This window comes from Clarias gariepinus, chromosome 15 (genome assembly GCF_024256425.1).
Source record: "Clarias gariepinus isolate MV-2021 ecotype Netherlands chromosome 15, CGAR_prim_01v2, whole genome shotgun sequence".
Lineage (NCBI taxonomy): Eukaryota > Metazoa > Chordata > Actinopteri > Siluriformes > Clariidae > Clarias > Clarias gariepinus.
Window position 1 is genome coordinate 3,771,424 of NC_071114.1, and position 21,038 is coordinate 3,792,461.

Below are 21,038 nucleotides of genomic sequence, written 5' to 3' on the forward strand. Positions count from 1 at the left end.
CGTCAGAGAGCATTACAGTATGTCCTGCCTGGTTTTTAGCTGTGGTTGCTGAAGAAGTGTCCTAAGAAGACAGATCGGAATTAGGAAGAACATTTGGCAAAGAAGCATAAACCACAAAACTATCTGTCTAAACAGGGAAACCATAAGAGCTGTTTATGGTACAAGCATAAACACAATGTCCTGGAAAAGAATAAATGGTAATACATCAAGTTACACATCTACAGGTGATAACAGAAACATTGTAAGAGCTGTGAGGAAAGACCCAAAAATAACAGCCAGCGACATCAACCAGGAGCTCCACAGTGCAGAAGTAAAGGCTTCACAAGACACTGTCAGAAATATAAACACAACCACAAGATGCAAACCTCTCATCAGCGGTAATAATCAGAAGGCCATATTCGAGTTTGCAGGGAGATGACACCACAGATAAAGAGATCAGTCACATGTTTTTGGAACTTTGTTGAAAGTCTACCAATGAGATGGAAAAGGCCTAAGTGTTGAGGGAAAAAAAGGATCTGCTCATGTTCCAAAACTTACAAACACATTGTTAATGCAGGATGGAGGTAATAGCATGGCTTCTGCTTGCATGGCTGCTTCTAGAGCAGGTTAACTAATCTTTACTGATGATAGAACTCATGATGGTAGCAGCAGAATTAATTCAGAAGTTTATCATCAGTTTATTTCATCTGATCAATCAAAAAAGAGAAACTTTATCATGGACTTCATCAGGGGCAAGAAAGTAGGCTGTCAGTAAGCATGCACCGATTATTTGACTGTACGTCTATCGGCAAATGAGTGAGAAGTGAAGAAGAGCCTGTACTTGGTTGTATGGTTAACTAAAGAGGCATTTGAAACAATTATTCATTTCAAACACATCTTTTAAAGAAGGTTAATAATAAATGTAGTTTAAGAGATTTTAATTATTCACTTTGTGCACATTTTTGCCAATGGTGATTTTCATTCCTATCCTGATATTTTCCAAAGTTCTTTTCATTTCTTAGCCATTTTTATTGCTGTCTGCTCTCCTACTTTTAGCCATTCTTTAATGTCATCAATTTATCTTCTTGTTGGTCTTCCTCTCCTCTGTTTCCAATTTCTGTTTCTCTTCATCATTAATCTGATTAATCTTTTCTTTTGACATTCTGCAAACATGCTCATAATTTATGCTCCTTGATAACTTTGCCAATAGTTATTTCTTGCCTGAGATATCTTTGGATTCTTTCATTTGTCACGTTTTTTTTTTTCTATCCAATTTTCAGAAACATTTTTCCCAAAGCATTTAATTTTGCTCTTCTTTTTCAGGGTATATGCTTCACAGGCATGGAGTATTGTGGAGATTTTCATTCAGTGACACAAAAGAACTAGGCAGTTATCAGGATATTTCTGAAACCTATAGCACATCATTAGAATGCAAATGATGTTCTATAGGTTTCAGAAATACTTCATCAAACCTTATTCTTTTAGAACTATTTTTGGGTGATTTTTTTTTAATGAGTTGCATATTTTACCACATCAACAGGAAGATATTTTAAATTGGACTGTTTGATTATTTAACATAATAAAATTTTGGTAAAATATTAATTTTTAACCTGATTAGGCCAGGACAAATTTTAGTTCATCCTGGGTTTAAAGATGTGCACTGGTATCACATCTAGGGTGCATTTTTTTTCCGCCTTGTGCCCTGTTTTAGCTGTATCATGAGTTACAGATTTATTTCAACATTTACCCAATGGCCAAAGTAAGGCAGTTACTGTAGACTCTTTAAAACAGCAGTAAACCTGTTGCTGAAAAAGAAGCTTCTCTGCTTTACGGACTATTTTTATCATCTGATGTGTGGTGCTATTTTCCCAGGCAGGGTCACTTGCAGATGGTTATCCAGCTGATGCGTTACGGTGCCGATCCATCTCTTGTGGATGCAGAAGGATACAGTGGCCTCCATCTTGCTGTGCTTTTTCAACACATGCCTATAGCAGCATACCTAATGGCCAAGGGTCAGGTGAGTGAGACGTACTTCACCACTAACCTGGAGCTAATAGGTAATCTGCAACTAATATTTTACACTATACCAAACCTACTACTGTTTATTTAAAGAATAAAGATAAAAAAAGTCTTATACACAAATAGCAGTTAATACCTACAGCAGCGGGCACATGGACATCTACAGTAGAGTTCTAACTGGGTTCATATTCCCACCTAACTTATTCCTGCCAAGCTATTTTTACTTGTATAATGTCCTTAATTGAACACATATTCTATATGTGTGTTTTCCTTTTCAATTATATTTCTAGTTTCTTTTTAAGCCCAAACCAGACATATGTAATATTTCTGGCTTCATCAATCAGACTGTGTCCTTCTGTCATTTAGACATATCTCACTTTTACAACCCCTAGCAAAAAGTATGGAATCACCCCTCTCAGAAGATGTTTATTCTAATGTTTAATTGTGTAAAAAAAGCAAACAAACACATACATGCCACAAAACTATTTCCAATGACAACTGTTTTTACAGATCATGCAGGGGAAAATTATACGGAATCACCAAATAAAAACAGTACTAGTACTTTGTTGCACCACCTCTGGCTTTTATAATAGCTTGAATTCTCTGAGGCATGGATTTAACTAATGACAAACAGTACAGTTGTGGCCAAACGTTTTCAGACAAATATTAGTTTTCACAAAGTTTGCTGCTAAACTGCTTTTAGATCTTTGTTTCAGTTCTTTCTGTGTGTATGATTGGTATACCAGGGAGCGAGTTTCTTATCTCTAATAATTTTTCTTTTAACTGGAGCTACATTATCTAAGGTATAACGGAACTTCGACTCTGAATATTCGGTAATCGGCGGTGGTCTAATCAAAGTTGGTAACTCTGCGAGATTACTGATAAAACTCTGTGTGGTAGTTGATGTGAATGTACTGTACGTTTAGTACGGTAGCGCGTTTTTAATTTACTGTACTCTTACTGAGTCCAGTATGCATTCTCAAAATGAATATTAAAATCTCCAGCAATTAACACATTGTCTACAGAAATGACTAGGTTTGAGAGGAAATCTGCAAATTCACTACGAAATTCAGAGTACGGCCCTGGAGGTCTGTAAATGACAATTAGTGGAATTGACTGAGCTGACTTAATTTTTGTAGCTACACTTATGTTACTATAGAGAACTTCAAATGAATTAAATTGGTTTTTGTATAATAGTGAAATTATCATTGTGAATAACTGCGACGCCTCCTCCTCTACCAGTTAACCAAGGCTGGTGTATGTAGCTATATTCAGGAGGACTAGCTTCATTTAGAGCCACATACTCGTCCTGTTTAATCCAGGTTTCTGTTAAACAGAGTATATAAAATTCCTGATCCTGGAGCGATCTAATATTTAACAGTCCTAGCTTCAGATCAGAGGTGCATTCAGTATGATTCGAGTTTGTGGTTTTTATGTTAATTAAATTACTAAAACAGACTTTCTGGGTCTTTCACTTTTGTTTAACTCGGGGAACAGACACAGTCTCAATACAGTGAACCCTGGGTGACGACTCTATGCCGCTAGCAGACGGTTGGTTTAGCCTGTCTGTCTGCTCCCTAGCCTGGGCTCTGGATTGTCACCGATTAACTAGGCCTCTTCTGAGACTACGAGCTATACTACAAGAAATGTTAAGTATGTATCCAATGTTGTAAACATTAAAGCACTTTTTGTAAGTCGCTCTGGATAAGAGCGTCTGCCAAATGCCTTAATGTAAATGTAAATGAAAGCAGCACCTTCCCGAGTGGGATGGACACCGTCCCGTCCTAACAGGCCAGCTTTGCCCTCAAAAGTCTTCCATGTGTCTATGAAGCCCACATTATTTTCTGAGCACCACCTGGACATCCAGCGGTTCAGCGACCATAACCTGCTGTAAGTTATGTCACCACGTCTCATTGGGATGGGACCAGAGCATATTACATCATCGGACATCGCCTTCGCTAATTTAAACACCTCTGAAAAGTTATTCTTGCTAACCTCTGACTGACGAAGGTGTATATCATTAGCTCCAACATGTACCACTATCTTGGAGAACCTGTGCTGTCCTAGAGCCCTAAGATTACCTGCTATGTCCGGTGCTCTGGCTCCCGGGATACACCTAACCACTGCCGGTGGCGCCCCTAAAGGCCTAGCTAATTTCACATGTCTCAGTATAGAGTCTCCTATAACCAGCTCTTTCAGGTTTCTCAGTGGGTGCATCACTGAGAAGAGCAAACCTGTTGGACACGTTAAGCGCAGAAGAGGTGAGCTCCGGTGGGCTAGTCGTTACCCACTCACCCCGCTGTGAGGGCTTTAATGACGGAGTCGGGGGCTGATTATCTCCGCCTGCGGCACCCAGACTGTCCGCTACGGGAATAACGCTGCTCTCACACACCAGTCTGGATGCGCACCTCTAACGCTGATCATCTTCGTCAGAGTGCTCACTAACACACACTTATCACAAGTAAAATTACCACTAACGACGGAGAAAGAATGTCTAAACATTCTGCACTCCACACACTGGACAAGCTGAATATTATCCATTATATCGTACCTGAGTTGGAGTTTAGTTGTTTGGGGCTGAATTCCGTTTGTTGTTGTTAGAAGAAGAAACTCGCACGTTCTCCAAAAAGCGGAAAAAAGGCGAATCCAAATAGTATGAAGATGTAAAAACTAGTTGCTATTAATATTATTATTGTATAAACGAAAAAAGCAATATAATTCAAACGCTGATACAAACGTGAAACTTTTGCGGCAACGATACGAAAACAGGAAATTACATCACTAATGAGTCCACCACAGATTTTCAATTGGATTGAGGTCCGGACTATTTGCAGGCCATGCCATAGACATTTTTATGTCTTTTCTGTAGGAATGTTTTTTTTTTTTACAGAATTTGCCCTATGGCACGATGCATTATCATCCTGAAAAATGATGCTACCATCACCAAACATCCTTTCAATTGATGGAATAAAAAAGTGGTCAAAATCTCAACATAAACTTTCATGTGACCGTCATGTTTCCCATACCTTTACCTGACATACAAACCCATATCATTAATTATTGTGGAAATTTGCATGTTTTCTTCAGGCAGTTGTCTTTATAAATTTCATTGTAACGGCACCAAACAAAAGTTCCAGCATCATCACCCTGCCCAATGCAGATTCGTGATTCATTATTGAATATAACTTTCATCCAGTCATCCGCAGTCCAAGATTGTCTTTCTTTAGCCCACTGAAACCTTGTTTTTTTTCTGTTTAGATGTTAATGATGGTTTTCGTTTGGCTTTTCTGTATGTAAATCCCATTTCTTTTAAGCGATTTCTTACTGTCCTGTCACAGACATTGACTCCACTTTCTGCCCATTTGTTCCTCATTTGTTTTGTTGTGCATGTTCTGTTTTCCAGGCATATTGCCTTAAGTTTTCTGTCTTGGCGCTTTGATGTCTTTCTTGGTCTACCAGTACGCTTCCCTTTTACAACCTTTCCATTTGATTTGTACTTGGTCCAGATTTTAGACACAGCTGACTGGGAACAACCAACATCTTTTGCAACATTCCGTGAAGATTTACCTTCTTCAAGGAGTTTGATAATCCTCTCCTTTGTTTCAACTGACATCTCTTGTGTTAGAGCCATGAGTTATGTCAATCATCTTGGTTCAAGACATCACTAGTGTGTGCAAGCACTCTTTTTTTTTTTTTTTTTTTTAACTGCAGACTAATTAGCAGTTGTAATCAGATACAGGTGTTTGTTTTAGAAATGCAAAGTGCATGGTGATTTCCTTATAATTTTCCTCAGATTTGTGTGATTCCATATTTTTTCCCTCTGTTTGATCTTTAAAAGAGTTTTTACTGACTATAGTTATCTTTCTTTTTTTTTTTTCTTTTTTTTTTAAGTGTTTTATACAGAAAGAAGTTTGGATTGTTGAGTGAAAATAGTTTTGTGGCATGTATGTGCTTGTTTTTTTTTTTCTACACAATTAAACATTTGAATGAACATCTTCTGAGAGGGGTGATTCCATACTTTTTGTCAGGAGTTGTATGTACAGGCTTCATGCGGACATACCCATGATGGAAAGGAAGAGAGCCAGGGTACAAGATACTTGTAATTCTTGTGAGATTGTACAGTACACCAAGCGATGTACAATATAACCCAGGGTTGCCAGATTAACAAAATCCTGCATATGTACAGTAATTCTGAAAACCCACCCACTCTGATAAAAGTAATAAATTCAACCAACTCTGCCTTGAAATATTCAGGGGAAAAAATAATCATTTACTGTTGAATTTCCCTTTGTGATTTTACTTTTTTCCTTAACTGGCAAGAGAGCGCGGGAGAGAGGGGGAGCTTGATTGTGCATGGTGCAGAGTGTGTCAGTACCACAGTGAAAATCAGCATGTGCATAATAATGGTGATAGTACTACTTTTAAAAGAGTGTAATGCGCATCAGTCCAACGTTCCTTATTAGTAAACAGTAAGCATGTGTGTTTGTGTGTTTACAGGATGTGGATGCTCCAGATGCAAATGGACAAACCTCACTGATGCTGGCTGCTCAGAAAATTATTGGGTACCATTGTTTGTTTTTTGTATCAGCTGATTTGATCCTGGGTAATAAATGAAAATTCTTTAAGTGCTTTGTGCTGTGGTAGGTAAAATCATTAATCCCAAGAACAATTTTAGGGAGACAGAAAAGTGCATTTTCTCAAGAAAAAGGCAGAATGGTTGCACAGCATATGCAAGTTCTTGAGTGTTGCATCTGCCCCTGTTAGCCAGAAATGGAACCTGCTTTTGCTTTAATCTTACTTTAAAATAAGTGAAGGTCAGTAAGATATCACCTGCTTTTACAACTTTATTCAGAGTGCAGCCACTCAGAAGGTCATTTGAAAACACAAAAAGCAAGTTTTTAATGAATTACAGATACTAATCCCTTCTGCTGTGTTGTGTGTTTTGCTTGTGACAGGCCAGAACCGACAAACTTCCTGCTGCGTTGTAATGCATCAGTAAATGCAGTCGATAAGGTGAACAGGAACTCGCCACTGCACTGTGCTGTGCTTGCTGGTAATGTTGATGCTGCACACATCTTGCTGGAGTCTGGAGCCAGTGTGGAGCTGCAGAACTCCAGTGTGAGGAAAAACTATGATTCAAATTAATTAATTAAGTCATTCAGTCATTACTACTTTCAAATATTCACGAGACAAATTACAGTATGAATACAAAAATGCTCTTATAGTGATGTTTAAAATATATAAATTGTCAGATCCAGTACCAATAATACAATATGAGAAAAAGTGTGTGGATGCCTGACAATCACACCCATATCTGTATGTAGTTTTTCCCTAAACTCTTGCCACAAAGCTGGAAGCACACAACTGTATAGGATGTTTTTGGATGCTGTAGCAGGTTTTTTATTTCAGTGAGACCGAGAGACCTAAGATTGTTACAGCAAGAAAATGTTCCTGTGCACATGAAAGAACTAAGGTTTCCTGTACACAGCTCTGACCTCCACCCCACTGAACGCCAATGGAGTGATGTCTGTGTGCCAGGGATACCTGCTGACATATGAACAAGAACATGTACTCTCACAGTTCTGCTCCAAAATGTTAAACAAGCTCATATGGGTGTGATGGCCAGGTGACCACAAACCATCAGACATGTTTCCTATAGATTTCACTATAAGTGTTTAAGATGTTTTTACTTGCAGTAAGTAAAAGTGTGTGTGTGTGTGTGTGTGTGTGTGTGTGTGTGTGTGTGTGTGTGTGTGTGTTTAGGGTCACACACCAATAGACTTGGCCCACCAGGTGCACAGTCCTTTGCTTATTCACATGCTGAACATGGTAAAGACTGAACGAAAAAAATCAAGCACACGTTGCTTAAGATTCCTCAACAATTACCAGGTATGCACCTGTGAAATTCTATGTTTTTGGGTAATATTTAAAAGTCTAATTAGGCTGCTCGTATGTTAGTGTGTTTTTGTGCAATGTGTCTGTGTTTTGCAGGCCTTTTTGCAGTGTGTCTTTAGTGTGTGTGTGATGTGGGCTGTAGGAGCCATATTAGATCTAAGTTCTGAGTCATGGCTACTGAAAGGGGTTCTGTTGGCATGTTTGCTCGCCGTAATCAACCTCACCTGCAGGTACACAATACTCTTAGTGCAAATACCTGTTGTTTTACAAATGTCTGTTTTAAAATGCACAAAATGTCATAATACACAAATAAACGTTAAATTCATTTAAGTTTTGGTTAATTGGTATTAGTTGTGTACCTAACCTAAACATTGTAATGTAGTTAATTTATTTAATTCCAACATCGACTTGATGGCTTTAGCAACGTGTATAACCATTTTATGACCAGTATGTTATTTATTACGTGGGATTAATGAGAATAGTTTATTATTTTCTGTGTGTTTGTGTGTGTATGCGTGCGTGTTTTTCCCAGGCGGGTAGCTAGTGCCACAGTTCAGAATTTGGCTCCCTCCACCTCCCTTCTTGCCTCTGTATTTTGGATGCTTGTCACCTGGTGCCTGTGGTTTTTGCCAGATATCCTTTATATGCAAATGCACGCACTCACGCATGCACACACACACACACACACACACACACACACAGCACACACATTCAGACCAATTTTTTTTAACATATGTGTATGTATGTAAAAAATAGCAATTTCCTGGGATTTAAAATTTTTGCACACTCAAGCTGCGAATCAAGTTTGCGAGCTTATGTGATGGCTAAGATGACTGGGCCAAAGCATTTTCAATACGGCAGTTCTTGTGGGGTGTTCCAAAAGTAAAAAAAAAAATAGTGAATCAGTGACGAGCTTGACCACAGACAATGCTTTATAGCTTAGTTATGGCCACAAATTTTTTTTTTTTTTATTATCTGTAAGATCTCATTACGCTGTTTGTTTAAGTGCTTTCAGTATTAAATAGAACTGTTGTCAGTTTTTATTTACTAATGCAACATCCCACAGTATTTAAGGGATTTCCAATTACAGTCATTCATATTTTTTGCCTGACCACATTTCTTCTATGAAGTTTACAGTCCAACATTATTTCACCAGCTTTTTCTTGAATTCTTTTAAATGTGTAGGTAGGTTAATGTGGAGGTTTAAAATTTTTAGGACAATTCTAAACCCAGTAGCAGTAATTTTTAGCAATCAACTTAATTGTGTTCTTTGCTTAATGCAGGTTAATAATTTGTCCCTTCTGAAACATGGTAACTATCCGTTCACCATCACAAGATATGCCTTTCAATAAGGTTGCTCAAGATATGAGACTCAACTTGCAACGTCATCGAGGATGCCAAATCTGCCTTTATGCGGTGTGAATATTCAGCTACTCTGCCCACTGCTCCTCTCTCCTGTCAGGCCTGTCGTGTCCAAAGCAGATTCCCTGAGCTCATTTATGAAATTGTTACTTAGGGCACATTCATACCTATCAGTCTGCTTCGTAAGCCCAAACGCTCATTTGTTAGCTGCACAATGAGAGTATGCTGGAGGAGTGATTGACACCATCTGTGAAGCATGGAGGTATTGCTGCACACTCATAAAAATCCAACACATCCAAAGGTGATTTTGCACCTCCTAATAAGATCATTTGTGCTTTTATTTGCTGTTAGCCAGGATAAATGCATTTAATAAATACATAGAGTGTGGCACTGGTGGCTCAGTGGATGCAGTGCCGGTCCCAAGCTCGGATAAAATGGGAGGGTTGCGTCAGGAAGGGCATCCGGCGTAAAACCTGTGCCAAGTTGTAGTGCGGACTGGATATTCCACTGTGGTGACCCCTTGCCGGAAGCAGCCGAAAGACCAACAACAACAATAAATACATAAAGTATTACAAACATTTTTTTTTTTTTTTTTTTTATCAAATCGTGTGCAATAGTTACATGAAGGAAATGGCAGTCTGAAGTCCATTTTGTAGTTCCTAGAAGAATTTTATTGGAGCTGTGTTGTGCTTGAATGGTGCAGGGTGGCGATGGCGCAGGGTGCTTGACTCCACTCATTGTTGCCTGCAACTATATATATATAAATAATATTTTGTGATTTCAAACTTATGAATATGAACACCACACTACTTATGCAAATTAATAGAATTAGTTTCATATTAGTCCAAACATTTATATGTAATTAAACACAGGAAATTTTACTGTGAAGAGCGTAAACAGGAATAAATATGACAAATAAAATATGACTTGTATATAGATATAAGGTATATCCTAAATAGGTTTATAAGACCTTTTGTATGGTCATTTTTTCTAAGAATGTGCCACAGCCCTTTTATATACTTTCATATTACACTACAAGTCAGTTACAGCGTATATTGATATGTAAGTAAATAGAATATGTGGATATTTCAGTATTAAGCCTTAACACCAGAGGTCACATGGCCACAGTGCTGCAGTGCAAATAATGTTTCCCCTGACAGTTTTGGCTCTGCTATATTACTACCTGCGCACCTGCAGAACCGACCCTGGGATTATCAGGGTGACCGAGGAAGAGAAGAAGAAGGTAAGCATGATCGTTTTGCTATATTACTAAATCTTACTTGCATGCTCGGAGAAAGCTACATTAATTAATCCACTCATGCAGATAGTGATTTCTTCACTTGATTTTGGGATTTTTATTTGTGTCCTGTAACCTTCTGCTGTTTTGGACAAAATTAATTTTATTATAAACATACAGTATTTTAGAAAGTTACATAAATATTTGTGTATGTTGTCAGTTTTAGTTTTTATAAGGTCATATTGGAAATCGGAATTGGCCAAAAAAATTGCAATTTGTGTATATACTGTATACAGTGCAGTATATATACTACCGTTCAAAAGTTTGGGGTCACTTTCTAACTTTATGATCGTTCCTGATTTTTATTTCTTTCTACATTGCAAAAGAATGCTGAAGGCGTCACAAAAATGCATTAATCTCCTTTGAACAGTTAATGGTCATTTTTCAGGCTGATAACTCTAAATGAACTTCTCATCTGCGGCAGAGGTAGGTTTTGGTCTCGCCCTCCTGGGACGGCCTTCATGAGAGACAGTTTCATTATGGTGCTTGACGGACTTTGCAAATGCATTCGACAATACTGCTCTTGCAAGAACTATTACAGAAAGGCTGACCTCTGTGTCTTAAAATAACAACTAACTGTTGATTTTGTTGTTGTTATGTAATTACCTAATTCCATACGTGTTATTTGATAGTTTTGAAATCCTGAGTATTGTTGTAGAATGTGGAAAATAAATCACTAAACAAAAACAAAGAAATTTGCAAGTGACCCCAAACTTTTGTGTGTGGACATTTTTGCAGATTTATAAAAAACAAAAAAACAACTGAAATATCACATGGGCCTAAGTATTCAGACCCAGCTGTGTTTGATTATACTGATTGGATTTGATTAGAAAAGCCACACAGCTGTCTATATGAGACCTTACAGCTCACAACGCATGTCAGAGCAAATGAGAATCATGAGGTCAAAGGAACTGCCTGAATAGCTCAGAGACAGAATTGTGGCAAGGCACAGATCTGCCCACGGTTACAAAAAAATTCTGCTGCACTTAAAGGTTCCTAAGAGTACAGTGGCCTCAACAATCCTTAAATGGAAGACGTTTGGGACGACCAGAACCCTTTCTAGAGCTGGCCATCCGGGCAAACTGAGCTATTGGGGAAGAGCCTTGGTAAGAGAGGTGAAGAAGAACCCAAAGATCACTGTGGCTGAGCTCCAGAGATGCAGTCGGGAGATGGGAGAAAGTTGTAGAAACCAGTCGGGGCTTTATGGCAGAGTGGCCCGACGGAAGCCTCTCCTCAGTGCACAATAAAAACACCTGAAGGACTCTAAGATGGTGAGAAATAAAATTCTCTGATTTGATGAGACCAAGATAGAACTTTTTTTCCCTTAATTCTAAGTGGTATGTGTGTAGAAAACCAGGCACTGCTCATCACCTGTCCTGTACAGTCCCAACAGTGAAGCTTGGTGGTGGCTGCATCATGCTGTGGGGGTGTTTTTCAGCTGCAGGGACAGAACGACTGGTTGCAATCGAGGGAAAGATGAATGCGGCCAAGTACAGGGATATCCTGTACGAAAACCTTTTCCAGAGTGCTCAGGACCTCAGGCTGGGCGGAAGGTTTACCTCCCATCAAAACAATGTTCCTAAGCACACAGCTTAAATAAAGGAGTGGCTTCCCTGTTTTTAAATGGCCCAACCAGAGCCCTGACTTAAACCCAGTTGAGCATCTCTGAAGGTGCCCTTAAAATGGCTGTTCACTAACGTTTACCATCCAACCTGAGAGAACTGGAGAGGATCTGCAAGGAGGAATGGCAGAGGATCCCCAAATCCAGGTGTGAAAAACCTGTTGCATCTTTCCCAAAAAGACTCATGGCTGTATTAGATCAAAAGGGTGCTTCTACTAAATACTGAGCAAAGGGTCTGAGTACTTAGGACCATGTGATATTTCAGTTTTCTTTTTTAATAAATCTGGAAAAATGTCAGCAATTCTGTGTTTTTCTGTCAATATGGGGTGCTGTGTGTACATTAATGAGGAACAAAATGAACTTAAATGATTTTAGCAAATGGCTGCAAGATAACAAAGAGTGAAAAATTTAAGGGGGTCTGAATACTTTCCATACCCACTGTGTGTGTGTGTGTGTGTGTGTGTGTGTATGTATATGTATGTATATACACTCAACAAAAATATAAACGCAACACCTTTGTTTCTGCTCTGATTTTTCATAAGATTGACTTAAAGATTTAAAATTCATTCCAGATACACAATATTACCATTTCTCTCAAACATTGTTCACAAATCAGTCTAAATGTGTGATAGTGAGCACTTCTGCTTTGCTATGATAATCCATCCCACCTCACAGGTGTGCCACATCAAGGGTGGCCTTTTATTGTGGGCAGTATAAGGTACACCTGTGCACTACTCATGATGTCAGATCAGCATCTTGATGTGGGTGGGATGGATTATCTCAGCAAAGCAGAAGTGCTCACTATCACACATTTAGACTGATTTGTGAACAATGTTTGAGAGAAATGGTAATATTGTGTATCTGGAATGAATTTTAGATCTTTAAGTCCATCTCATGAAAAATCGGAGCAGAAACAAAGGTGTTGCGTTTATATTTTTGTTGAGTGTATATGTATGCAGATGATGCCGGCTGTAGTTGTTCTAGCCAAAATGTTAGCCTGCCTGGCTTCTGGTTTCTTAGTACATTAAAGCAGTGTTCTTCTTGGCGATTTTGTGTTCCTGTAGAATATTGTAGTCCTGGCAGAAGCAGGCTGCCTTGACCCCAGGATTTTCTGCACATCGTGTATGGTGAGTTTAACACAGGCCGATCAACAGTTCAATTCAATTCAATTCAATTCAATTTTATTTGTATAGCGCTTTTAGCAATTTTTATTGCCGCAAAGCAGCTTTACACAGTCAAAAGAATTATTTAAGTTTGTATGAAATGTGAATTTGTATGAATCAAAAATGGTCAGTTTGTCCCTGGTGAGCAAGCCGAGGGCGACAGTGGCAAGGAAAAACTAATAGGAAGAAACCTTGAGAGGAACCAGACTCAACAGGGAACCCATCCTCATTTGGGTGCAACAGAAAGCAGTAAATGATCTGCATTTATACAGTGTGTAGGGTGGGAGGCAGTTCAGCTATAATAGCTGATGTTAATTGTTTTAATATGGAGTCCAGGTAGTTATTGAAGACCCAGGTAGACTTGTAAGAAGTTCCAGTCATGAACTATCGAACTGTCAAGTCCCCAGAGAAACAGTTGCCAACACCAGTCAAGGCCAGAAGCGTCTTCTAGGTAGAGAGAACCATCCCCAGACACCAGACGCATCCCAGAGAGACACACGGGGCATCCATGTGACGAGATCTTCAGCCAGAAGCGGGGCACCAGGATGGGTCAGACAGGTCCGGAGGGCAGAGGGAGTCTGGATCACTGGCAGCTCAGGAACGACATGTGTAGCTCGACAGAGAGAGAGAAAGAGTGAAAGGGGGAGACAGGAGGAGAAAGGAAAGAGAAAGAGGGGGGGGAGAGAAGAAGAGGAGAGATGGCAGTTAGGTATGGTCACAGTCACACAATGTATAATGTGAATGTATATTAACTGTAGAGTGCAAGCAGAGACTCCGGCAGGACTAACTATGACAGCATAACTAAAAGGGAGAGCCAGAAGGAAACACAGTCTGCTCTTGTTTGACTTTCAATAATAAACCTCTTTCAGTTTTTGCTTTGAGTCTGCCTCTTACCTGTATCTGCAAGATTTATTTGCATTTGGCAATTGTATGAATGAGCAGAGATGTTTATAATAAAGTGAATGTGAGTGTGCATTAAGTCAAGTTTATAAATATTTGGACATTGACTGCATCGTTTTAATCTACCAGCATGTGTTGAATTTGAAATTAAGTGTATAGGAGGCTACTTTTGAAAATCAAACTTAGAAAAGTCTATTGAGAATTTAAAGTCTATTGACGCCTCCCCTGCCTGCTCCTATGCTCTCATCCAGCTTTTATCCATAAATCAGTATTTAGCTCAATTACATAAGAACGTACTCTACACATAGCTGGAGCCATCTTCTTTTTCAGAAAGAGGTGTGACTAGATGTGTTTCAATTAGGTTTATTAGAATTTCTTATTTCTAAAAAAGAAATTGGGAGAAATAAAAAATGAATTGTGTATTACTGTCAACACTTGTAAGATGTCGGGCCATACCTGATAAAGTTGCTGTACCAGTGTAAATGAGATGAACCATATAGTGTATGTGTTTTGCAAATGAACAATAAACACAAAAAAGTTGAGTACAACGGTTGACATTCACTCTATGATCTTAAAAATGACACTCAGTGACAGTTCGCAGGATGAGATTGGCACGTGCTGTGCACAAACACAAAGTTTAGGAGAGATGACAGTCACTGATGATGTCACAATCTACATAAGCGGTTCAACCTCTGTTCTGTTTGGTTTCACATTTGATTTTACATCACACTACTGTAGCGGTGTTTACATTACTAATTGTTTACACTACTCAAATGTACTAGAGTTTGGAGTTAAGTGAATTTATATTTAAAATTGGAAGTGCCTAGTGTAAAAGCAGCCTTAAGGCCTACTCCAGTGTACCGTGGTGGACAATTTAAATAAAAATAAGTTTGTATTGTATGGGATGTACAATGATGTACAATAAATGTGTGAAATGTGTGTGGTGTATGTACAGATGAAGAAGCCGATGAGAGCTCATCACTGCTTTTCCTGTAACTTCTGTATTGCTAAGCAGGATCATCACTCTCTCTGGATCAATGGCTGTATAGGTGACTCGTGTTTTTTTTATTTTTTATTAATTAACCAAATGGATGGTGCAAATGGCAGGTAGAATCTTATATTGTATTGTATCTGTATTTGTATCTTTTTTGTCATTTTGTCATGATGTCAAATGCCATGATAGTCAGCTCACTCTTTATTATGTCTAAATATTAAGATGTATTTTAGTTAGAAAGAAAATTTTATATGCATACTTGTGCATGAAGAGAACTCATTAACCTGCTGATTAGACACAGAACGCAAAGTCACCACAATTTTGGCAACTGTTTTATGACTTTTGCACATTCTTTCATATGCTCTCAGTCATATATGTTCTCTTAAAATCTTTAAATTTTTTCGCCATCAGGTGCCAGGAATCATCAGTACTTTGTTCTTTTTCTTATGACATTGAACCTTCTATGTGGCTGGATGCTATATAACAGTGTTATATGTAAGTCACTTACTGTCATTAGCAAGGAAATATTATGATTATGATTATTATTTATTATTATTAATAATAATGACTACTGGTTATTAAGCATCTCTGTCTGTCTGTCATTAATTATGTATTTGCTCACACAGACTGGTCGAAGAGGTGTATGAGCCGTGTTTCAGATGGGGTCTGGGAAACGATCATTGAGCTCATTACCTGCTCACCCTGGATCACTTATATCTGCATCATCACCCTGTTCCACACAACCTGGGCCTCAGTCACACTTGTACAGCAACTTTATCAGGTATGGCCCAACATCTTACAACACACACTTTATTTTAAATTTCTTCTAATTTCTTTTTAGAAATAGGCAGTTCTAATAGACTTAATGGAAACACATCTAGTCACACCTCTTTCTGTTTTTTGTTTTTTTTAATAGATTGCATTTCTCGGACTGACGACTGCAGAAAGGACAAGCTTGCTGCATGGGCACAGGAAACTTCCTCACGCTTACTCTCTCAGACAGAACCCATTCAAGTAATGACACCTACCAAGGCAATTCTACAATTATTAGGTGGTGCTTAAATATAGTTTGTGGGGGGCACAATGTAAATTTTGTGCCATTGTACTTGAATGAATAAATGAATTATTATTATTTTTTGCTCTACACACAATATATTTTAGTTTTAGATTAGAAGATATAAAAGAGCTTATATCAGAATTTTGGCTTTTATTTCCTGATATTTTCATCTGTAACAACTAGGAGTCAAAACCTGGCATCTTTGGTTGCAGTCCACCAAATCTTTGAGAGGGATCAAATGTACCTGCCAAACTAACATCATCATAAATTTAAATTATCTGCCTGAAAATCAATGGACTGGTTCCCAAGATTGCTGTTCTTGACAGTATAGAATCTAGTGCATGATATTTAATATAAATGTATTTTCTTTTAGTATTGCGGAATGGAGGAGTTGGATTTTAATTTAGTCAGTTAAGAAATTTAGTAAAACTTTAGTCATAAATATTCTTATGAATGACGAGTTCATAAGAATCTCCCTTTTCCTTTGACTTCTGCAGTTTGTTGGCATTTGTGGCGGGTATCGTACTGTAGCTTCCTACTGCCTCTTTAGGAAGTTGGTACGGCTTCCGTTTCATACTTAAGAACAAAACTAGGCATTCTGGAGAAAAAAAGTTGACTTGTCTGTTTTACGGTGGCTGTAGAGTTCTTACATTTGCCTTAAGGTTGCCTTAGGACCTTCCTACGTCCTACATAAGTGGATTTTTTTTTGTCTTAAGGTGGTCGTTTGGCAACCATACAGTATGTGCAACTTAGTTAGTAAGAACAACTTCTGTCTGTCTGGACATTTTGTGGTGTTTAAAGTGGCAGGTATCTCTGCTGCTGAAAAATGTGCACAATGTCGTGGATCATTTGACTGGTGGACAACTTCATGTCTTTTTGCTGCATACCTACAGCCACCATAGGAATATGGGCTTCTGGGTATGGGTATTTGTGAACGCTGCTTAAGGTTGAGTACATTTTAGATCAAGGAGTCAGATGTCATTTGGTGGACAGGTTTAATGGACCTTTACTAAGCACTTAAACCACAGGATAGCCAGAACTTGTCAGAAAATAAGTACGTAAAAATAATGTTCATTCTGGGGTACACAGTTACACAGGAAACATCATGTAGTAAAATGCAGCATGTTTCGAAGGGTCATGAAAATTCTGGAAAAGTTGTTGGAAATAAAAATTTCAGAATATTTTGAAAAAGTCAGGACTTTTAAAAACGATAATTTTTTTAAATCAACATTTTGGGGTTTTGGCCAAAACAAAACCCCAAAATCATCTATCTACATACCTTGTTTCCACCAGTGTGAACCAGATTAGGGCTGGTGCTAGTGCTGTTTTGGAGCTGGTTTAACTTGCGAACTTCCTAAGGTTTGCTTTTCCATGGGCTAAGTCTTAAAAAAAAAAAAAAAAAAGAGTAATAAACCAACACACAATTTACAGTATCCATGAGTGTACAGGGTTTCTAGTTGGTTTTCTAATAATTTACAATTAAAATTAAAACATTTTAAACTTGCTCAATGTTTAGGAAGTTTCTAACACCAGCATATTATCTTTTGAAGTAATAGGGTCATTTCACATCTCACGTCAAATTTCATAGTGACCTACTATATATAGCATAGAACGCTGATTATTCAATTATTTATTTTGGTTATTTAATTAAATTCAATAAATTGAAATCAATTAATTTCTTTAATTTTGATGTAATTGCTCTTTAAAATCACTGGCTTTGTCAATATGATTATACCAGGAACTTATTTTGATTCATTATAAAATGGGCATTTAAAATTGATGGATGGTCAAACCCATATGTACAGTACCAGTCAGTGCCTTTCTCTGTTTGTTTTGTGGTGTAATCAGAAAAAGTGTTCACTAGTGTGCAGATGATTTGCTTGTGAGCAAACAGTGTTCTAATATGAAGCCAAATGAAAAGATTAAAATGGCAACATCTCAATAATGTTTCCTTTGTTTCCTCATATCTCTCTCTCTCCCCCTTTCTCTCTCTCAAGCCGTGGGGTGCTGAAGAACCTGGTGAATTTCTTCCAGTTGCGCTGCTGTGGTTTGTGCAAGCCACTTGTGTTGGACTGGACTCAGGAGCTTCCTATAGGCTTAAACCGAGACCATCAGATGTTTAGCAGCCCAGATGCTGTCTAAATCACTAAAATTCTTGATTATTAAAATTTCTCATTCGTATTGTGATGAAGCCCTAATTGCAAACCAGGCACATTTTACATTCCCTTTACTGTGTCATATACTGAATTTATATATGTCTGATATATATATATATGTCATATATATATATGGCATTTTACAGTATGTTGGACAACTACACCGTAAACTTCTTCACATTTGAGTTTTATGTCATAAGTCCACATAAAACAAGACATATTAATAAAGTGGCAATAAGAATATAGTTTCTTAATATTATTTAAAAATATTAAAATGATAAAAGGTGACCGTTTATATTCAACCCAATTTCATTGAAACCTCTAAGGGAGAAGGTTGTTAGTGGATGGTAATTGGTACATAATCAAATCGGAAAGGAACATGTTGGAAAACATACCTAAACATTTGATATATGATGAATAATATCAATCAAATAAAAAAAAAAAAAAAAATCTGAAGGTTCTGTAAAGTACAATATATATCTTAAAAATGGAACGAATATGACACCATTGTAAATGGACCTTGAAGGGGACTTGTCCCCCAAACTGAAAGGTAACATCTGTAGATAGATGATTAATAGACCCAGTCAATTCCTTCCTATCTCATGCAAGACAAGTGTATTTAACAGTTTGAGAACACCAAGACCCAGTCTGTCTATAGACGGCCTCCTTCCAATATAATGTCCAGTTTATCAATATCTTATGTATATATGCCTAATATTTTTACATTCAAATTCATAAAACTGCAAAAGGCCAAGTAGGCTTAGCAATATATTGGGTTGTCTATGCAGCAAAATGTATATTGATATATTTAGTTTTTTAATTATTTTGTAAAACAACAGCTTTTTTGTAAAACAGGTGGGAGGGAAATGTGAGTGCTTTTGTAGTCTGGAGTTTTCATGTGATGTGGGTATGTATGTTTATCTTAATGAGTTATAAAATGAGCTTTCCCAATAAAATTCTAGTTTGCCATTAATTTTTCCCTCATTTTATATAATTGTTTTATTACCAGGAACAGGCTGAAGTATATTCTTGTAATAAAAGCTTTCTTATTGTTTGTCTGTGTAGGCAAATCATTTTGTGTAATGAAATAAAAGTTAAGCAAAAAAAAAAAAAAACCCTGCAAGAACAGAATTATAAGTGGTATGAAATGTAGGTATAATCTATAATTTTACAATTTTACATTAAATTATGATCCCATCTGATTGTTGACTCAATATATATATATATATATATATACTTATATATATATATATATATATATACACACAGCAAAAAAAGAAACGTCCTCTGACTTTTAATGTTTTTACTTTCAGTAAACTTAATGTGTAAATATTTGTATGAACACTAAAAGAGTCAACACCATAAGACATAAACTAAAAATGTTTCCCAATGTGTCCCTGAATGAAGGGAGGCTAAAAATCAAAAGTACCAGTCAGTATCTGGTGGCCACCAGCTGCTTGAAGTACTGCAGTGCATCTCCTCCTCATGGACTGCCTATTGCGGACAGTCTGAGCACTGATGGAGGGATTGTGTGTTCCTGGTGTGACTCGGGCAGTTGTTGTGGCCATCCTGTACCTGTCACACGGGTGTGATATTCGGATGTACCGATCCTGTGCAGGTGTTGTTACACGTGGTCTTCCACTGCGAGGATGATCAGCTGTCCTTCCTGTCTCCCTGTAGCGCCGTCTTAGGCGTCTCACGGTGTGGACATGACAATTTATCGCCCTAGCCACATCAGCGGTCCTCATGCCTCCCTGCAGCATGCCTAATGCACGTTCACACAGATGAGCAGGGACCCTGGGCATCTCTCTTTGGGTGTTTTTCACAGTCGGTAGACGAGTCTCTTAAGTGTCCTGCATTTTTAAAACTGTGACCGTAAATGCCTACTTTCTGTAAGCTGTTAAGGCCTTAATGACCATTCCACAGGGGCATGTTAATTAATTGATTATGGTTAATTGAACATGCATGAAAAACATTGTTTAAACCCTTTACAATGAAGATCTGTAAAGTTATTTGGATTTTTACAACATTATTGTTGAAATACACAGTCCTGAAAGGGACGTTTCTTTTTTTGCTGAGCATGTTTGGGATGTGCTTGACCGGCGTATACGACAGCGTGTACCAGTTCCCACTAATATCCAACAACTTCGCACAGCCATTGAAGAGGAGTGGACCAACATTCCACAGGCCACAATTGACAATCTGATAAACTCTATGCGAAGAAGATGTGTTGCACTGCATGAGGCAAATGGTGGTCACACCAGATACTGACCGGTTCTGAGTCCCCAGACCCCCAATAAAGCAAAAAACTGCACATTCCAGGGTGGCCTTTTATTGTGGGCAGTATAAGGTACACCTGTGCACTACTCATGATGTCAGATCAGCATCTTGATGTGGCACACCTGTGAGGTGGGATGGATTATCTCAGCAAAGCAGAAGTGCTCACTATCACACATTTAGACTGATTTGTGAACAATGTTTGAGAGAAATGGTAATATTGTGTATCTGGAATGAATTTTAGATCTTTAAGTCCATCTCATGAAAAATCGGAGCAGAAACAAAGGTGTTGTGTTTATATTTTTGTTGAGTGTGTGT

General features: G+C 38.0%; 1 protein-coding gene across 1 annotated transcript in view; it reads left to right on the forward strand.

Moving 5' to 3' along the window:
• The window catches only part of zdhhc13 (zinc finger DHHC-type palmitoyltransferase 13), a 29,216-nt gene extending 10,674 nt beyond the window's left edge, over window positions 1-18,542 (forward strand). The window contains exons 5-17 of the mRNA XM_053513473.1: window positions 1,852-1,996; window positions 6,496-6,560; window positions 6,954-7,116; window positions 7,762-7,887; window positions 7,990-8,123; window positions 8,426-8,526; window positions 10,374-10,498; window positions 13,238-13,300; window positions 15,192-15,285; window positions 15,642-15,725; window positions 15,857-16,011; window positions 16,147-16,244; window positions 18,285-18,542. Coding sequence (XP_053369448.1) covers window positions 1,852-1,996; window positions 6,496-6,560; window positions 6,954-7,116; window positions 7,762-7,887; window positions 7,990-8,123; window positions 8,426-8,526; window positions 10,374-10,498; window positions 13,238-13,300; window positions 15,192-15,285; window positions 15,642-15,725; window positions 15,857-16,011; window positions 16,147-16,244; window positions 18,285-18,429 — 1,498 coding nt within the window. The 3' untranslated portion in view covers window positions 18,430-18,542. The remainder of the gene's footprint in view (window positions 1-1,851; window positions 1,997-6,495; window positions 6,561-6,953; window positions 7,117-7,761; window positions 7,888-7,989; window positions 8,124-8,425; window positions 8,527-10,373; window positions 10,499-13,237; window positions 13,301-15,191; window positions 15,286-15,641; window positions 15,726-15,856; window positions 16,012-16,146; window positions 16,245-18,284) is intronic.
• Window positions 18,543-21,038: the final 2,496 nt, after the last annotated feature.